Source organism: Protopterus annectens, chromosome 4.part1 (genome assembly GCF_019279795.1).
Source record: "Protopterus annectens isolate FY-2018-M chromosome 4.part1, PAN1.0, whole genome shotgun sequence".
NCBI lineage: Eukaryota > Metazoa > Chordata > Ceratodontiformes > Protopteridae > Protopterus > Protopterus annectens.
Window position 1 is genome coordinate 762482756 of NC_056734.1, and position 20844 is coordinate 762503599.

The following is a 20844-nucleotide window of genomic DNA, read 5'->3' on the forward strand; positions in this document are numbered from 1 at the left end:
AAATATCTCATTCTGTTTTATTTCTACCCTGTTTTAAATTCCATTTTCATTTTATCCAACTCGCTAGATATAACACCTGAAGATATTTGTTTCTTTCCTAATAACCCCAAAATTATTTTTTATTCCCATTTGTGGGGGAAGTGGTGTTTCATTTTTACTTCATTACCCTGCATTTTATCTTAGCTTGTGTTAGTGTATGATCTGAAATAGATATTGGAAATGTGTCAGAGCTTTCAATGCAATTCAAATGTTTCAGTGAAATGTAATTTATATCTAGTCTAGCCCATTTATTGTAGCTTGGGGAATAATTTGCAAATTATGTCCGAGTTCTACTACTGAATTCATGTCTACTTCAGATGATTGACAAACCAAAAGAATGAATCCCAAAAGACTGAAAATTCAAAATGCACCCCTCATTGGGGAGGGGGGCTGCACCCCTGACACCCTGTTCTAACTATATATACCAACTCCAAGATCACACAACAGTGAAGAAGGGGAAAATTCCATCATTCAGTATTTTGAATTTTCAGTCTTTTGGAATTCAGTCTTTTGGTTTTTCAGTCTTTTGAAGCAGACACATTGAATTCACATCTTCCATATCATATATTTTTTAGAATTCTACTGTTCCATTCCACGTCCCCCTGGTATATACTCACTATTGTAAACCAAGTTCTACTCCTTAACAGTAAGATGTTATGTGATCCTATCTCGCCTACATTCTGAACTGATGGGTTCGGAGCCGATCCCTCGGCTCCGACTCGGCACGCTTATGCTATAGAGCGAGGCCTCTAATTGGCTGAGCTATCTTTATCCCAGGATGCACCACCACTAATCCCCCAGATCTCGTTTGCTGCTATCAAGGTTAGACGTGGTCCCAACATTGGCTGGGCTAAGTACTATTTATTTAGGCTTTTCCTGTCACAAATTTCCTTCTTTTGAACCCAAAAGCTGTTTTAACAGCTATTGTTGTCATATCAGTGTGTTTGGTAATTTTTCGTTAAAAAATTCGTGATTTTTTTAGTCAGGGAAGGTTTCCCGTTTTAGTTAGAGGGGCCTTCCCCTGTTGCTTTGCTGGTTGTACATCTTTCTTGGGTCAAGCACCCGTTTAAGTTAGAGGGTCTTGACTCTCTTTATTTTTTTGTCTGTTTATCTGTTTAGTGTAAAAAAAAAAAATATATATATATATATATATATTTTGAATTTGTTGTATTCAACTTTGTCTTTGGCTAAATTAGTGTTTCTTCACTTAAGAAAGTTCTGTGGTTAAAGTAGTTATGTCTAAAGAGCACAAACCCTCCGGGTTTAAGAAATGCACGAGGTGTGGTTTTAAAATGTCCATAACGGATGACCACGCCTCGTGCGTCTGTTGCTTAGGTGCTAAGCACTTACAGGAGTCGTGTAGTGTGTGCCACTTGTTCTCTTCCAGAGTCCTCCAGGAGAGGAAAAACAAATTAATCCTCAAGGGATTAATCAAGCCTTCCTTCGAGGAGGCTTTATCTTCCTCTCCGTCTCCTTCTAAAAAGAAAAAAGCGGCGGCTCCGACCAGTCATTTGGAACCGACCGCTAAAAAATCTAAGCAGACTTCTCCATCGGCTCCACGGACTTCGGAGCCGAGGTCTGAACGGTCTGCCTCGATGCCTCCAGCCTCGACCCCTCTGGTTTTGGAGCCGAGGTCTGGGGCATCGAGGGGGTCACCCTCATCGGCTCCACTGATATTGGAGCCGATCAGGTACCGCTCAGACTCTTCCCCTCGGAGAAGTCCTTATCGGCACCGAGGGAAATTTCCTTGAAACTTTCCTCGGAGCTGATAGTTGTTGAGTCCTTTCGGAGCCGGTCCCCCAGCCCTTCGGAGCCGATGGAGAAATCGGTTCGGGCCCGATCGGTATCCTCTAGGTCATCCAAGATGTCTGATTCGGACTTCGACAGGGTGCTCCTTCGACTCTTCCAGTCTCCGGTGTTCCAAAAGCTAGTTTCGGCTCCAGCCCATTTGGCTTCGGAGCCGATGGTTCACTCCCATACTGTGGTTCCTCCTCCAACAGCTTCAGCACCATTGGAGCCAGTGTTGGTGGAACCTGTGGAGGTGTTAGGGTCGGGCCCGACCCTTGCTCCAACTCCGGCTCTTGGGTCGGAGTTCAGTACACGGACTTCTTCCTTCGGCCCTGGGGGGGGAGGCTTCGGGATTGATGCTCTCAGTCCCAAGTCTCCCTCTTGGTGCGGTGGGAGTACCGCCCACTGTCGTACACGGAGGTGGGACCCTCCCAGGATTCTGGTGGTCCCGCCTTCAGGGCTATGAGGAGCGCTTTAGCCAAATCTTCCTTGGCTACCTCCACGGTTTCCCCAGCTACCTCCCTGCATACGGAGACTGGGTCGTTGGCAGTCCCCCTGTCTTTAGACAGCGGAGCCCCCGGGCCTCAGGTTACCCTGCTGGGGTTTCTCCCCCTCCTGGAGGTCCTTCTGAAGCCTCTTCGGAAGAACCCTCCCAGGAAAAGGTCATGCAAGAGGAAGCACGTTGACTCCCCTGATGAGTCTTTGACATCTGACACTGATCTCGATGATGCAGAGGGGTCCCCTAAGTCGTCCTCGGATGATGTCTCCTTTGCAGACATCCTAGAAGCCCTAAAACAGCGAGGCGGCTGGCAGTCCAAACCTCCCTCTGCTGATGAGTCGGTGTTCCTGAAGGCCTTCGGGGCTCAGCCCTCCGCCTCCTGGGTGTCTCCACCCTTCGACGAGCTCTTGGATTTGATCTGTCGAAGGGCGGGAACACCCAGACTCTGTGGAACCGGTGCCTGCTCGTCCGAACAAATTTCTCGGCCCGTGATAGAGAGTTCCTTACTAAAGGTGTGGCTGTAGATGCTTTGGTGGTGGCATCTGCTACCCAGCAAGATGTAGCAGAGGCTTCTATGTCCGTCCATCCTCCTAATAAGGAGTCTAGGAGCATGGATCGGCACGAAAGCACACCCTTAGTTCAGCGGCCTTTACACTGAGGTCCTTGAACTACCTGGCACTTTACCAGATTTCAGAGGGATCTGATTAAGGAGCTATCCGATACCCTCTTGGGTAACCTGCCTGAGGAGCTGGCCCAGACGGTTGGCTCTCAGCTGGCTACAATGTCGTCCATTTCGAACTCGTCCCATGAGGCTCATTTCAGATCGGCCGAAGGGGTGAGTAGAGCGGGTACAGGCATCGCTCTACGGAGACAAGCCTGGCTCCGCCTGTGTCATTTCGCGGAGGCCTTTAAGTCTTCATTTGCCGACGCCCCCTTTGATGGGTCCTCCCTGTTTGGACCCAAGGTAAAAGACACACTAACCCGCTGTGAACAGGAGGGTAAAACTCTGACTGCCGTAGGGGCACGATTTTCCACTCCCTTTCGGCCTTATCCCAAGGCTAAAAGAGGAGGGAAAATGTGGTTCCGTAGATCTCAGAAGCCTTACCCCTCTCAGCAGGAAGGTTCCCCTTCCAGAGGCAGAGGGGGAAATTTATCCGGAAACTTTTAGTTATGTACTCACCATAACTTCAGATGTTTGGGATCCATCTCGCCTACATTCTGTACCGATGGGCTCAGAGCCGATCCCTCAGCTCCGACTCGGCACGCTTATGCTATAGAGCGAGGCCTCTTATTGGCTGAGCTATCTTTATCCCAGGATGCACCACCACTAATCCCCCAGATCTTGTTTGCCCGCATACATGCACACATGCATAACGTGATTATATAACATTGTTAGATGTTTCAAGATGAAACAACAGAATTCGGACCTTCTGGTATCCTCTGATCTTTAAGGAAGGGGGAAGGAGGGTGGGTTATTAGGAATGTAGGCGAGATGGATCTCAAACATCTGAAGTTATGGTGAGTACATAACTAAAAGATGTTATGTGATCCTATCTCGCCTACATTCTGTACTGATGGGACAGCGTCCCTAGCACCTAAATCCTGGGTGGCTCATTGGAAAACACTCCTGAGCACTGTGGAACCAAATGAAGCTCGTCCTCTAGATGCCACATCTAATTTGTAGTGGGAAATGAAGGTGTGCAGGGAAGATGTAGCCACAGCACAAATGTCACTAATAGCAAGCTTAGAATGAAATGCTATTGAAGTAGCCATAGCTCTTGTAGAATGAGCCTTGACAGAGGTGGAAAGCTCTTTGTTAGAATAAAACTAAGCTTGAGAAATACAGTCCCTGATTCATTTGGCAATAGTGACCTTTGTGACAGCTTTGCCCAATTTGTTATCTGCAAAGGATACAAACAACTGATCTGTTTTCCTTGTTTGTTTGGTCCTGTCTAGATAAAAACGTAACTGTCTATGTACATCTAGTGTGTGGAATATAAACTCCGCCTTGTTAGAGTATTTTGGGAAAAAAACTGGAAGCTCTAACGATTGTTGTAAGCAGAAAGTAGAACAAACCTTAGGGACAAAGGAAGGATTTGGTCTGAGGGATACTCTGTCCTTGTGAAAAACCAAGTACGGGGTTTTACTGACAAAGCTTGAAGCTCTGAAACTCTTCTGGCAGAAGTAATCGCCACCAGAAAAGCTGTCTTCCATGATAGAAACTTTAAATCACATGTAGCTGCCGGTTCAAAGGGAAAAGAGGTCAAGGCGCGTAACACTATATCAAGATCCCATGGAGGTGCAGGATGAGAAATCGGGGGTCTCAATAGGGCAGCACCTTTTAGGAAGGTCTTGCACAATCTGTTGCTCATTAAAGGTGGGTCTATGGATTCGTGAAAATTAGAAATTGCTGCCAGTTGTACCTTGATGGTAGAAACTGAAGAGCCTTGATTAAAAAGAGAAGTCAGAAATTTTAGTACTTCTGCCACGGGAATAGAAATGGGGTCCAGGCCCGGAGTTGAGCCCAAATAGCAAATCTTTTCCATTTGCTAGAATACAGTTTCTTTGTAGCAGACTTATGGGCCGAAGATAATATGTGTACAACATCTGAATCCAATGTATGACTCCTGACTATCGTCGGAAGAGGAGGAGCCAAGCCGTCAATTTTAAGGTGTGTAGGGACTGGTGGAATAGTCCCAACTGATGAACCAGTAGGTCTGGTATCTGATCCAGAAACCATGGACCTTGCAGGGCATGTTTCCGGAGATAGGGGAACCACACTTGACGGGGTCAGTAAGGAGCAATTAAGATCATTTTGCTCCCCAAGAGAGATGCCTTTTGAATCACTCTGGGAAGGAAAGGAACTGGAGGGAAGGCATAAAGCAAGCCGGTGGGCCAAGGATGGACTAATGCGTCCATGGGGCTCTTCCCTGGAGCCGGAGTTAGGGAGAAGAATTCTTCGCACTTCGCATTCAGAGGAGTCGCGAAGAGGTCGCAACACGGAACTCCCCATTCGCTGAAAATCTGACTTGCAACTGTCATATTCAGAGACCATTCGTGAGGAGAGAGAATGGTCCTGCTCAATCTGTCGGCTATCACATTGGACTTGCCTGGTATGTGAGTAGCCACTAGGAAGCGTTTGGTGGAGACTGCCCATTCCCAAACCCTCATGGCTTCTCTGCAAAGAGGATAGGATCTGGTCCCTCCCTGTTTGTTCAGGTACCAAACAACTGACATGTTGTCTGAGTGAACGGCAATCATGCCTTGAGGGAGATAATCGTGGAGGGCTTGAAGGGACAGGAGTACTGCCCTCATTTCCAAGATGTTGATATGAAGCAAAATCTCTTCTGGATGCCATTTGCCTTGGACTGACCTGCCCAGGGAATGCCCCTCCCCCACCCCGTCTGGGAGACGTCCGTGGTCAAAGTGGCCGCCGGAGGAGGTAGAACAAAGGGTCGTCCTTGATCCAAATTGGAGGGCACTAGCCACCAGCGAAGGTCCCGTTTGCAAGATTCTGTGATCCATATGAGGTGACTGAGAGGGAGTTCCTGAAAGGACCACTGAGCTGAAAGAAGCCACTGGAGGATTCTCATGTGCAACCTTGCCAAGGGGACTAGAAGAACCGTGGCAGACATGGATCCCAATAGCTGCAGGACCATTCTGGCTGGGGCTTTGGACCTGGGGAGTAAGGCTCGAACCTGATTATGTATGGTTTGAATTCTGTCTGTAGGTAGATAGACCCGCATTTGGTTTGAGTCTATCTCTACCCCTATGAATCTTATTCGTTGAGATGGCCGCAACACAGACCTTGGCTAATTGAAGGTGATTCCAAGGGAATTGCCCAGTGATATAGTGGCTTGTAGGCTCCGCAGAAGTAGATGCTTGGAGGTGGCAGTTAGGAGCCAGTCGTCTAGATACGGAAACACCTGGAATCCTAGACTTCTCAGGTGAGCAGTCACTACTGCCAAGCACTTGGTGAACACCCTGGGGGCTGTGGTGAGACCAAAGGGCAGCGCACGGAACTGAAAATGACTGCCTCCTAGGCTGAAGCGCATATGTCTCCTGGACGCTTGATGTACCTGATATGATAATACGCGTCCTTGAGATCTATGGAGCACATCCAAACACCTTTCTCCAGCAATGGGAGAATGGTTTGTAGAGTGACCATTTGGAACTTGGACTTTCTGACTGAACAGTTTAGGATGCTGAGGTCCAAAATGGGCCTCAAGTCCCCGGTCTTTTTTGGCACCAAAAAGAATCTTGAGTAAGTCCCTAATCCGATCTGGTCTGCGGGGACCGGTTGGATGACTCCTTTTTGCAGCAGCTTTGAAACTTCTGAGGCTGCGGTATCCCGTTGACTGGGTGGCGGGTCCGGGATTTTTTTGGACTGAGGGGGGGGGGGGTGTGTGAAAATGGGATGGAGTAACCTCCGGCGATAATCCGAAGCAAGCACCCATCGGTCCTGAGTGATCCCTTCCCAGGCCTTCAGGTGCTTCGAGAAACGACCCCCGACTGGCTCCGGAGCAGCACAGCCGGGCAATCCCTCAGGGACTATGAAAGGCTGAAGAGCCACGAAAGGACTCGCGGTCTCCAGTGTTGCGAGGGCCTCTGCCGCCTCTGGGATGGCGTCTTCCGGATGAATTTCCCCCTCCTCTGCCTCTGGAAGGGGAACCTTCCTGCTGAGAGGGGTAAGGCTTCTGAGATCTACGGAACCACATTTTCCCTCCTCTTTAGCCTTGGGATAAGGCCGAAAGGGAGTGGAAAATCGTGCCCCTACGGCAGTCAGAGTCTTACCCTCCTGTTCACAGCGGGTTAGTGTGTCTTTTACCTTGGGTCCAAACAGGGAGGACCCATCAAAGGGGGCGTCGGCAAATGAAGACTTAAAGGCCTCCGCGAAGTGACACAGATGGAGCCAGGCTTGTCTCCTTAGAGCAATGCCTGTACCCGCCGCTCTGCTCGCCCCTTCGGCCGCATAAGAAATGAGCCTCATGGACGAGTTCAAAATGGACGACATTGTAGCCAGCTGAGAGCCAACCGTCTGGGCCAGCTCCTCAGGCAGGTTACCCAAGAGGGTATCGGATAGCTCCTTAATCAGATCCCTCTGAAACCTGGTGAAGTGCGTAAGGTAGTTCAAGGACCTCAGTGTAAAGGCCGCTGAACTGAGGGTGCGCTTTCCGTACCGATCCATGCTCCTAAACTCCTTATTAGGAGGATGGACGGACGTAGAAGCCTCTGCTACATCTTGCTGGGTAGCAGATGCCACCACCAAAGCATCTACAGCCACTCCTTTAGTAAGGAACTCTCTATCAGGGGGCGCCAAGAGAAATTTGTTCGGACGAGCGGGCACCGGTTCCACAGAGTCTGGGTGTTCCCACGCCCTTCAACAGATCAAATCCAAGAGCTCGTCGAAGGGCGGAGACACCCAGGAGGCGGAGGGCTGAGCCCCGAAGGCCTTCAGGAACACCGACTCATCCGCAGAGGGAGGTTTGGACTGCCAGCCGCCTCGTTGTTTTAGGGCTTCCAGGATGTCTGCAAAGGAGACATCATCCGAGGACGACTTGGGGGACCCTTCTGCATCATCGAGATCAGTGTCGGATGTCAGAGACTCATCAGGGGAGTCAACGTGCTTCCTCTTGCACGATCTCTTCCTGGGAGGTTCTTCCGAAGAGGCTTCAGAAGGACCTCCAGGAGGGGGAGAAACCCCGGCGGGGGTAACCTGAGGCCCAGGGGCTCCGCTGTCTAAGGACAGGGGGACTGCCAACGACCCAGTCTCCAAATGTAGGGAAGGAGCTGGGGAAACCGTGGAGGTAGCCACGGAGGATTTGGCTAAAGCACTCCTCATAGCCCTGAAGGCGGGACCACCAGAATCCTGGGAGGGTCCCACCTCCGTGGCCACAACAGTTAATGGTATTCCCGCCGCACCAAGAGGGAGACTTGGGACCGAAAGCATCAATCCCGAAGCCTCCCCCCCAGGGCCGAAGAAAGAAGTCCGTGTACTGAACTCCGACCCAAGAGCCGGAGTTGGAGCAAGGGTCGGGCCCGACCCTAACACCTCCACAGGTTCCACCAGCACCGGCTTCAACGGTGCCGAAGCTGTTGGAGGAGGAACCACAGTAGGGGAGTGGACCATCGGCTCCGAAGCCAAATGCGCTGGAGCCGAAACCAGCTTTTGGAACACCGGAGACTGGAAGAGTCGAAGGAGCACCCTGTCGATGTCCGAATCAGACATCTTGGATGATCTCGAGGATACTGATCGGGCCCGAACCGATTTCTCCATCGGCTCCGAAGGGCTCTGGGACCGGCTCCGAAAGGACTCAACAACTAACGGCTCCGAGGAAGGTTTCAAGGAAATTTCCCTCTGTGCCGATAAGGACTTCGGCTCCGAGGGGGAAGAGTCTGAGCCGATAACCCTTATCGGCTCCAATATCAGTGGAGCCGATGAGGGTGACCGCCTCGATGCCCCAGACCTCGGCTCCGAAACCAGAGGGGTCGAGGCTGGAGGCATCGAGGCAGACCATTCCGACCTCGGCTCCGAAGTCCGTGGAGCCGATGGAGAAGTCTGCTTAGTTTTTTTAGCAGTCGGTTCCGACTGACTGGTCGGAGCCGACACTTTCTTCTTTTTAGAAGGAGACGGAGAGGAAGATAAAGCCTCCTCGAAGGAAGGCTTGATTAATCCTTTGAGGATTAATTTGTTTTTCCTCTCCTGGAGGACTCTAGAAGAGAACGCGTGGCACACACTACACGACTCTTGCAGGTGTTTAGCACCTAAGCAATAGACGCACGAGGAGTGGTCGTCCATTATGGACATTTTAAAACCACACCTCGTGCACTTCTTAAACCTGGAGGGTTTGTGTTCTTTCGACATAACCAAGCCAAAACACAGTTGTCTACAACTAGAAGAAGGGTTTGACACAGGAAAAAATATATCCCTACTTTAGTGTTAAAATTTTAAACTAAAACCTTTTTTTTTTTTTTTTTTTTTTTTAGAAAAAACAAACTTTCCACAAAAGAAAGAGAGATAGAGAGGGTCAAGACCCTCTAACTTAAATGGGTACTTGACCCACACACAACAACTAAGGTAGTAGAAACCACAGGGGAAGGCCCCTCTAACTTAAACGGGAACCTTCCCTGACAGGAAAAAACACGAAATCCTCAACCAAATATATCAAAACACACTCGTATACAAAGAATAGCCGTTAAAACAGCTTTTGGATTTAAATCAAGCAAATTTCTGACAGGAAAAAGCCTAAATAAATAGTACTTAGCCCAGCCAAGTTGAGACCACGTCTAAGCTCTGTAAGCGGCAAACGAGATGTGGGGGATTAGTGGTGGTGCATCCTGGGATAAAGATAGCTCAGCCAATAAGAGGCCTCGCTCTATAGCATAAGCATGCCGAGTCGGAGCCGAGGGATCGGCTCCGAACCCATCAGTACAGAATGTAGGCGAGATAGGATCACATAACATCTAAAAGTTATATTCCCTGCTGAAAGCTGATTATTTTCTCCAAAATGTTCCTGTTCCATAATAACAATTTTTGGTGGAATATAAATATACTCCAGTTTAATCCCTCCTCCCTTGCTAATGGGCCCCCTTACTATCACAAATCTACCATTATTGTCTTTTTTCCATTTTTTATCACTGTTGGAGTCCCTGTAGCAATTAGTTTAAGTACTCCCTTTTTAACTTTGTCCCTGATATTCTGCTGAATATCCATCATGGAAGCTTTTCTATCAAACTCACATGCTCATTTCTTTCCAAATGTGTCTCCTGCAACATTTGTAGTTGCACTCTTCATTTCCTAATATAATTCAATATTGTATCATTCTTATCTGTATAAGTAAGGCCATTTATATCCCAAGATAATATAGATAGTGTAGCTATTATGATATAAAGCTGTTTTTCAACCTATTATATGTGACAGTTTGTTTGAATGTGTATTTCCAGCTGTGTGTTACATGCACACACTAATGTTTAGCAGGCTGCTCTTTTATATGGTTGTTTCTTCTCATCTACATTTGAACCTATGAGCATTTTTCTAGACTTTTAATTATAATGAAAACCCTCAGGCACATAAAACCTAACCTAAAATGAAGGTTATCCATGCTAAAGCTCATGCTACAGTCTGTGTTATCACTTAGAATTGTTGCTGCCTTCTCTTTTTTTATCTTTGTTCCCTTCCCAGATGTGAAAAACGGCTTGTATGCTTTCAGAAATTTTTAACTTTTAGCCCTAAGAAAAGAGTACTTTAGCTATCATCTTTAAATACAACTAAAATTTACACTGCTCTTTTATAGAGTATTAATGCTGCTAGGGAGGCTCTCCCTTATTCACTTCCCATAATTTTAGACTTTATTTTTCAGTGCACTACTTGCAAGTGTACCTTTAAATTTTGCATTTTTCTCAGCAAAGAATGCTCAGAACCCCAAATGTTAATTACTTTCACCTGCAGACAACTTGTCTCCATGGTGAAATATTTTGCAGTGAATCTTCTTGAATTTCACTCAGAATATAATGTACAGCTACCTTCTGCTGCAGACATCTCGACTCCCCCTGAACATTTGCTAATGGAAAAAAAAAACTAAAATATTTGCAGATGTAATAAACTTAGTGTTTTTCATGACTTTCATCATTTTGTAATATTTTTAAAGCCTACTTAATTACAAAAATACTTGTTTATATCTTTAGCCAAAGGCGCTAAATCTACACATTCAACCTTGTAAAAATGAGAGATTTTTTTTCAGTTCTACAGGTAATATAATCAGTGCACTTTTGTACCCTGCCCACCCCAGCTGCCCAGGATCAGAGAGTATTAACATTAAACTTGCTTTTGTCCAACCTTTCTCCTTTTGTTAATCTTCTAAAGATTGTATTTCTTGCAACTAAAAGATACTTGTTTACTGTAATATCTTTTAACACATACATCAGTCACTGAAAAGACCCCCCCACACACATTTAAAATATCCCTGACTACATACTGCACAAAACTGTGTGTATGGGACCCCTTAGTTTCTTATGAAAAATAATTACCATGCATATAGAAGATATTTCTTTTACCCACAATGTGCCTGGAATCTTTCTGTCAATGCTGCTAACTTGTCGTTTTCCTCATGTTTGAGACTAGAATTGTTACTTTCATTTTCCCTAATTGTGACATTTATGAATGTTGCACACTTGAACTTTATTGCTTTCTCTGCAATCCCACTTGAATTTTGACGCAGGTGAAACTTTTGAATCCTGATTTTCCCAGTTTCATTTAACTTAACATGCAGGTTTTGAGATGTTGGTAGTTGAAGATTTGACATTTTGAGCCAAAATGAGTAATCACTGTAATGGAGATTTGTGGTTCGGTTGATTTATTGATTGAAAAACATTTTATTCAGAAGTAGTATAAATTTTCTCATGACATGGAAAGTATGAAAACAATTATATTTGCAATGGGTTTTATGTTGAAAATCAGAAAGTAAAATAGCATGCTAGTTCACACAGTTGTAGCATTATAGTAATGCTTTTTAGAATAAGCATCAGTTTTCCAAAATATCTTCAGAAATTCGAAAAACATAGAGGAGCAATAAAGAAACATCATTCAGTTTAAAATGTAGCTTTATATCTGATACTGTTTGATATAAGTATACAGTTAAGTACAAGCAGTATCAGAAGTTGCGGAATGAAAAGTGAGAAACATAACTGTGCTTTATGCCAGCATCTGAAGTCTGTGTAGTCACATGCCACACACCCTTTACTGGCAACCCCCTCTTAAAACAGCACTTGTGTATCTTTGCTATATACACACACATATGCAGCAAGATCATGGCTGCTTATTAACAGTTTCTGAGCTGCACTTCAAAGCATTTTTATTGGTAAAATCTACTATAGTACTGCTTTTTATTGTGAATGACTAGGGCTTTGAAACACTTTTCCTTTACCCCTGTTTACCACCATTGTACTGGTGATATCAGAGTGTACCAATACCAGATAACCCAAACAGCATGCTGAACTCTACTTGCATAACATCCAAGTTAACTTTATAGATATATATATATTTTTTAAGTTTTGCTACCTGTAGGAATAAAACACTGAATTAATGTTTCTGTCATGCAGAATACAGATGCAAAAGGAAGTGGGAAGAAGTCACATAACCGAACTTTGATGGGCAATTTTTCAAAACATAAGGTGAGTGTCATCCAGATTACTAGAAACTATTACTGTGCCCAACTGTACACATTTGGGTAGTATGTGCAAATTACTTGGAAACAGAAATAGCTAGTTAAAATTAAAATATGCCTTTTAAATCATTTATTTGTAAAGCATCTAGTAAATATGCAATATAGTTATATCAGATTTACTGAGATATCTATAACTAATTTCATGACTTAGTCAAGTGCACAATTTCACATTCTTTTTGTTGAGACTCATTTTAAAATGTCTTCCATGTCAATTTTTTTTAATAAAGAAACTTTTTGTTTTCATCTTTATAAATAACACATGTAAGAAGATATGCTGGAAACTGACAGGATCTTGAGAATAACTTCTTAAAAACTTTTGAGAGAGGCTTCATCGGAGGGAGATACTAAATATCATTAGAACTCGGAGGATTTGTTAATTACATTACCATTTTTGCTTGTCACTTCTCCTATAAAGAAAATTAATCCTGGTTTTATGCATCTAGTCGTTGTTTTCATTTATCATTCATAAACATCATATGCTTCTGCTTTTCCTGAAAATATACTCCTCATCTCCTTTGTATTTTTCCATTAATGCCCCTGTGAAACAAAATCTCCAGTTTGGCAAATCCTACATACACTCTGCATGTAGCTTATCTTCATTGCATAAAAAATTGGTTTCCAGGACTGTGTTTTAGGTAGATTTCTAAAAAAAGGGATTAATGCCTCTAATGAATCAACATATATTGCAAGTTTTGCACAAAAATATGTTTTATATTTAGCAATGGTTTGCATTCTCTAAGGACCCAGAAACTTCACATAAGGAACCAGGTCATTCACAGTGGCTGTGGTTGACTTTTTATTTTTTACTCCGTGATGAATTTTGCTTCATGCATACACACTGTAAAAGGAGAATGCCTTCTGCATAAATATTTCTTTTTTTCCAGAGTTACTCTGGCATCTTCTCTCACATTTCTGGAAGGCATTGAGTTTTGAACCTCTGGTTTGTTAACATTAGTTGAATAGAAGATGCTTTAGGCACTAATGAGCCAATCAACAAGTTAAGATATCTTTTCTGCCTCACAGCCCTAGTTGCTGTACATTTCTTTGTTGAAATTTGTGTTAATTAGATTACTTTTATTACAATTTTTCTCAAATAATTATTGTTCTCCTATAACTAAAATTCATCAAATGGACTACTACTGCAGTGGAATTTCTTTGTATATAGAAACTGGATATGGGTGAAAAGTCAGTGCTACCAATTCTGACTGCCCCAGGGGGGAATTAGCCTCCTGGTTATATCTTGCCACAAAGCATGTATGGCAACCTGTTGACGTGAGAGTCTTTTAGTTCCTTCACGGCTATTATCCACAAAAGCTTCTAACCCCAAGTGGTTCTAGAAAATAAAAAAAGACACCACCTACTTTGATTCCCCTCCAGTATCCACTTTAAACAAACCCCCATGACCCACACAGACATGTCGGAATTTAACACCATGTTAAGCACTCAAGTCATCCTGCCCAGAATCTGACTAAGGGTAGATGGCTCAGACCGTACCACCTTGTCGCAGTCTAGCTTTTGTTAAACAATTCCTCTTCTCAGTCTTCCTTTCTTCCCTTAGTGACCTTCTGGTTTTGAAAAATTACTGCAAGGGAAGTTGGAAAGTATAGCTAGGGGAAGATCACCCTAATCCCAACAGCAGAAAGGGGAAAAAAAGAAAAGAATCATTCTAAGATAGTTCAAAAGTCTTATGCGTGTTTTGCAGTGTGTGTGTGCGTGCGCGCATGCCTTGCTGTAGACGGATATGATGTCCAAAACTGTTTCCAGCATTTTGCCAGTTGTACTCCACAACTGGCACTGGTTCCCCATTAATTTGTAGTATGTACTAAAAGTGAATGAAAATGTGAATACATTTATTACTGGGAAAGTCCAACTGGGAAGGTGACACTTGAGTAGCTAGAAAAATTAAAGCAGAAGGGGTACAAAAAAAAAGCAAAGAATTATTCACAGAGGTCTGCATACATGTATTCAGCAAATGGGTCCCCACACACACAGGTGCACAACCACGCACGCATTTGTTTTTAACTTAATAATAATATTGAGTAGGAATGAAGTTTAGTTGTCCGTATAGGTTTTTGCTGTTGTGTCCTGATGTTCTTCATCTCACATTGCTGCAGTCCTTACATATGGGTAGTCCGCTGTCCTCGGTCGGCCCGAATACCAAAGTATTAGGCTGACGTCGGTCAAGGCGCTTAAAACTGACATCAGAACGTCAGGGTACAAAAGCGCATGACCGACGTCATTTCCTCAGTCTTTTTTGACGCATGGTCCGATGCAGAAGCAACGTTGCAAGTGCCGTTCGGCGTTCTGAAATTTTTCGAATTTGGAGTTTCAGACCGAATCCAAGTTGGCTAAGTACCCCGTTGGGGAATATTTTGGTTTTTTCTTGCCTCAGTGTTTTACCGGATGTCAGAAAAAGTGAATAACTGTATTTCTTGTGGGAAACAGATACCGCATAGGGATTATCATTCTTTGTGTATTCCTTGTTTGGGGCCTGAGCACGACGTTGTTGGGTGTCGCTTTTGTGCTAGGTTCAATAAACGCACTATTAAGCGAAGGTTAGATTGTGCTAGGCTGGTCTTTGGGAAGCGGTGCAATTATAATATGCCGTCGGATTCTCCGGCGCCGCTTCTCGAGAAGCGCAAAGACAAAGCAGTTAAACCCAGGCAAGATGAGTCATCCGTTCCGGACGCCGGTTCTTTAGAGGCTTCAGTGGAACCGGTGGTTCCGACGGAGACTTCTCTGGAGTCTCAGGGGGAGACTTTGATTTTGCAGGAAGTGGTCTCTCAGGAGGCAGGTCAGGCTGAAGGGGCTTCTCAAGTTACTGTTCTCCCCTCCCTTCCTAGGGTGGTTAGGCCTTCTCCTTCTGTTTCCAAGGCTTCTCCCAGAGGCAGGCCAGTTTTAGCTTCTGTTGGTGTCACTCCTAGTTCAGCAGGGTCTGTGCCTAAGAAGCACATGCTTAAAATGGCAGAAGATTTGATTACTCTGATTAGAGGTTCTTTGCCCCCTCCTGATAAGAGGCCTAGGGTGGAGCCAGAGTTGGGAAGTTTTGAGCAGACTTCGGATGTTTCAGAGTCTTCAGATGAAGACTTGCAGGAGTACTCTCCTTATTCTGATTCTGATGCAGATGATTCCACTCCTTCTGCTTCTCCTCCAGAGGATTTTTCTTTTTCAGAGACACTTCATTCTATGAGGGAACATTTTAAGTGGGAAGGTCAGGACTTCTCTGATTCTAGGAAAAGGCTTAGGGAATTTTTGCTGTTACCCCAGCATAGGCCCTTGGCTATACCCCCTGTTCTGGATGTTGTGGAAGATGTGTTTGCAGAGGCTTCACTTAATCCTGATTCTCTGCCTCCTGCTCCTGTTAAACCGGATAGGTATTACAGGGTGCCTGAGGCTCATAAATATCTTTCCTAGGGCGGACCCAGAAACTATTAGTCAGGGACCTAAGGGTGTCAAGGCCTCTGTTGTAAAAAATCCGGTTCCTCTAGATAAAGAAGCCAGAGCTTTGGATAGATGGGGAAAGAAAGTCTATACATCTTCTACCTTAGCTATGAGGGCTTTGAATTGCCAGTTTCATATGTTGAAATATCAAAGCTTTCTTCTTTCTCAATTGAAGTCTAAGGTGGATGCTCTGGCGGAAGGCATTGAGTGTAAAGAATTAAAAGATTTGGTGCATGTCTCTGAACAGGTGGGTAAGCATTCGTTACAGTGTGGTTTTGATGCTGTGCAGGCCTCGTCTAGGGTGGCTGCCACTGGCTCAGTTCTTCGCAGGCACGCCTGGCTGAAGGATCAGAATTTATCTGACCATGTTAAGACAAGGATTTTGGATGCTCCTTTGCAGTCTGATGTGTTGTTTGGTTCACCTGTGGAGTCAGTCTTGAAGAAAATGGAAGACAAGGCTAAGTCTATGCAGGCTGTTAAAGATTTTTTGCAAGTCCAGCCTCCGAAGTTTAGTAGGAATTGGCCTGCTAAGGGGTGGACGTATCCTTCTTATGATTCTCAGTCTAGGGGTAGATCTAGACGTGGTAGGGGCAGAGCTCAGAGTTCTTTCAGGCCTAGAACAGGGAGTTCACCTGCACAATCTTCGGGTGAGGGCAGGGGCCAGTGCTTCCGTAAACAGGGCCAATGACCTACTTTTTCAGCTGCCAGATCCTTCTTGCCTGGCAGCACCTTTGGGAGGAAGGTTAGCACTCTTCAAGGAAAATTGGATGTTGATTACCCAAGACAAATGGGTATTGGATATCATACACCAGGGTTACAAGTTTTATTTCCATACCTTGCCTCCTTTCAAAGGCATGCCGGACGTTCCTCCTCAGCAAAGACTAGAGGCTCACAAACAAATTTCTCTGCTACTTCAAATAGGGGCCATACAACCGGTCCCTCTGCCAGAAGTGGGCCTAGGATTTTATTCTCGCCTGTTTCTAGTACCAAAGAAAGGAAACACGTGGAGACCAATTTTGGATTTATCTATCCTCAACACATATCTGGACATTCCCAAGTTCAAAATGTTGACATTACAACAGCTTTTACCTCTGCTGGGCAAAGATCACTGGATGGTGACTCTGGATCTCAAGGAAGCTTACCTTCATGTTCCTATCAGGCCCAGTTGCAGGAAGTATCTGCGTTTTCGGGCTGGGACTTCACATTATCAGTTCTCTGCATTGCCCTTTGGCTCATCTACTGCGCCCAGAGTGTTCACGAAGGTTCTGGCTCCAGTGGTAGCTTTCTTCAGGCTAAGAGGAATACAAATATATCCTTATTTGGACGATTGCCTGATTCTGGCCCAAGAAAAGGACGAACTTCTTCATCATTTACAGTATGTGATGGCAGTGTTAAGATGCCTGGGGTATTCTGTGAACGAAATAAAGTCCAGTCTAGTACCCTCTCAGGACATGTGCTTTCTGGGTGTGAGACTGAATACAGCATCCCAGATGGCCTTTTGACCCCGGACAAACAAAAGAATCTTTCTCTTTACTTCCACCAATTGTCTCGTCAGTCCAGGCTGACTGCAAGGACAGTCCTTCAAGCCTTGGGGTTCATGGCATCTTGTATTCTGGTACTTCCCAATGCCAAACTGCATATGAGGAAGCTACAGTGGTATCTCAAGAATGTATGGACACAGCACTGCCAAGATTTGGACACTGTCATTCAGATAATACCTTGCATTCAAAAGGAATTTTGTGGTGGGCTCAGGAATGTCACCTAAACAAGGGACTCTCTGTGACCCGCCAGAGGCGAGTCAGATTTTAACGACAGATGCCTCAGACAAAGCTTGGGGAGCTCATCTAAATGGAAAATGGGTACAAGACACGTGGCCTGCCAGACTTCAACATCTACATATCAACTTGAAGGAGATGTTAGCAGTCCAATTTGCATTGATAGCTTTCAAGGATTTACTTCTTCCAGGGCAGGTGTTGATTCAAACAGACAACACAACTGTCATGTGGTACATCAACAAGCAAGGGGAACGATTCTTATCCTCTATGCAGACAAGCAATGATTTTGTGGGAGACTGCTCTCAGTTTACAGCTAAATCTTCAGGCAAGGTTTCTGCCAGGAGCACAGAACTCCTTAGCAGATGTGTTGAGCAGACAAATTATGGATCCCCACGAGTGGAAATTGGATCCTCATGTATTTCAGAGATTGACAGTGTTATGGGGAACTCCAGACATAGATCTGTTCGCTTCTCCACTAAATTACCAGCTGCCAAAGTTTTGCACAAAAGGGTTTCATCCCACAGCTTGGAAAGTGGATGCTCTCTCATTCAATTGGAGCAATCTTCACGTGTATGCCCTTCCACCTCTGCCTCTCCTCCCAAAGGTACTGCTGAAGGTCAGACAGGACAAGCCAAACATGATTTTAATAGCTCCAGATTGGCCTCGACAGCACTGGTACCCATTACTGAGAAATCTGGTACAGGAGCCTCCATGGCCTTTGCCTTCGATTCCTCACCTGCTGTCTCAGGAGAACAGTCATTTACTCAATGTCAAACTTCATTCTCTACATCTGACAGCCTGGCATATTCTGTTTTCAACCCTGGAGGGTCTCAGCTTCCACAACAGGTTTTGAAGGTTATTTTGGAGGCTAGAAGGCCTAGTACAAGGAAAGTTTACGCAGATAAATGGAGGAGATTTTTATTTTGGAGTACAGCAAAGGACTTTGATGTTTCTAAACCTAATTTAAGTGTTGCGCTTCAATACCTTACTGAGTTATTGGACAAAGGTTTGTCCTTCTCCTCTATAAAGGTTCATGCTGCAGCAATTTCTGCTCACTATGACTGTGACCCACCTTTATTTTCTCAGCCTTTGTTTAAGCAATTCCTTAGAGGGGCAAAGAATATAAGACCCCCACGTAGAGCTCCTACTCCTGCTTGGGATCTCAATTTTGTGTTGGAGAAACTCACTCTACAACCTTTTGAGCCTGCAGCATCGGCAGAGTTGAAATATTTATCATGGAAGACTGCTTTTGTTGGCCATTACCTCTGCGAGAAGGGTTTCTGAATTACAGGCCCTTATGGCAGTTGAGCCTTTCTTAATTTTCCACAAGGATAGGGTGTCTTTGTACTAACCCTTCTTTTATGCCTAAAGTGGTTTCTAGTGTGGCTTTAAACCAAACTATTCATTTGCCTACTTTTTATGCAAACCCCCAAAAAAAGGGAAAGGATTTTGCACACTTTGGATATACACAGACAGTTGCGATATTATTTGAGCAGAACTAAAGGGTTCAGGCAGTCTCAGCAGTTGTTTGTTTCTTTTGCTTTGGGTTCTCAGGGCAAACCTGTTTCAAAACAAACTATTTCTAAGTGGATTGGGTTTTGTATTGCTTTCTGTTATTCCCATCATGGTAAGGAGATTCCAGCTGGGATTAGGCCTCATTCCACTAGGGCTACTGCCACTTCTACAGCTTTTTAAGGGGTGGCTACTAAAGATATTTTGGAAGCAGCTACTTGGAGTTCAGTGCATACTTTCTCTAAGCATTACCACGTTCCACTTTACTCTAAATCTAGGGCTGGATTTGCCACTGCAATTTTACAGGGCATTTTGGCAGCTCCTAATGCTTTATAGTTTTGCCATCCTCTCTTACCTCTGCTTTGGGATTCTACCCATATGTAAGGACTGCAGCAATGTGAGATGAAGAACATAGTACAGTTTTGTACCTACCATAAATGTAGATGTTCGAAGATCCACATTGCTGCAGTCCAATTTACCTTCCCTCCTTCCCCTCTGTTGTGGAAGGTGGTGGTGTGGTTTGTGTTGTACATATTGTAAATATGGTTAGTGCACGGGTGGTTGGTTAGTTTTTGCTGGTTTTTGGCTGTGGCCTTTCTTGTTAGGGCCTTCTGACATGTGGGGCAAGAAAAGACTGAGGAAATGACGTCGGTCATGCGCTTTTGTACCCTGACGTTCTGATGTCAGTTTTAAGCGCCTTGACCGACGTCAGCCTAATACTTTGGTATTCGGGCCGACCGAGGACAGCGGACTACCCATATGTAAGGACTGCAGCAATGTGGATCTTCGAACATCTACATTTATGGTAGGTACAAAACTGTACTTTTCTTCTCACATCCAGAAGTATGCATATAAATAAAAGGGTAATGCCTGAGATTTCTGTAGTTCCAAGTCCCAAGTCTTGTTTGTGTTTTGCAGTATGTGTGTGTGTGTGTTTTGTAGATGTATTCTTCTAGGTTTTTGCCTTCAAGCATGCACTATGTAGTTTTCAATTATTTTGTGTCAATATTAGTGACGTCAACATTTACTTACTTAGAGTACCCCAGGGCTCTATCCTAGGTTCCCTACTCTTCTCCTTATTTATTAATAACTTACACATGAACTTACCTCAAGCCACCTGCATTCAATATGCTGATGACTCCAATTTAATCTGCACAGCCAAGAATATATCCTCTCTCCACTCCCTCACCCAAACTGTTTTTCAGAATGTTGAAAACTGGTTTATGCAACACTGCCTCCTCCTTAATCCCAAAAAACAAAACTACTGCTTTTTACTCCTACTCATAAATCACCCATTCCTTTCTTCTCTATAACCTCTAACAATGGTACCAACATCAACCCAGAGACTACAACCCGCCTACTAGGTGTAACTATTGATAATCATCTCAACTATGATGAACACATAAACTCTACTATAAAGTCTGTTAACAGAAAACTTGGCACCTTCTATAGAATAAAACCCTTCCTTACCCCTTCTGCAAGGAAAACAATTGCTCAGACCCACCTCATTTCCACCCTTTTCTATGCCTCTGTCATATATACCAACCTATCCAAAAACAACCTTTCC

General features: G+C 44.6%; 1 protein-coding gene across 6 annotated transcripts in view; it reads left to right on the forward strand.

Moving 5' to 3' along the window:
- PLCH1 (phospholipase C eta 1) overlaps positions 1-20844 on the forward strand; it is a 3453772-nt gene that overhangs the window by 3006749 nt on the left and 426179 nt on the right. For all 6 annotated transcript variants that reach the window (XM_044070508.1, XM_044070510.1, XM_044070513.1 and 3 more), the window contains one exon: positions 12425-12496. In XM_044070508.1, coding sequence (XP_043926443.1) covers positions 12425-12496 — 72 coding nt within the window. The remainder of the gene's footprint in view (positions 1-12424; positions 12497-20844) is intronic.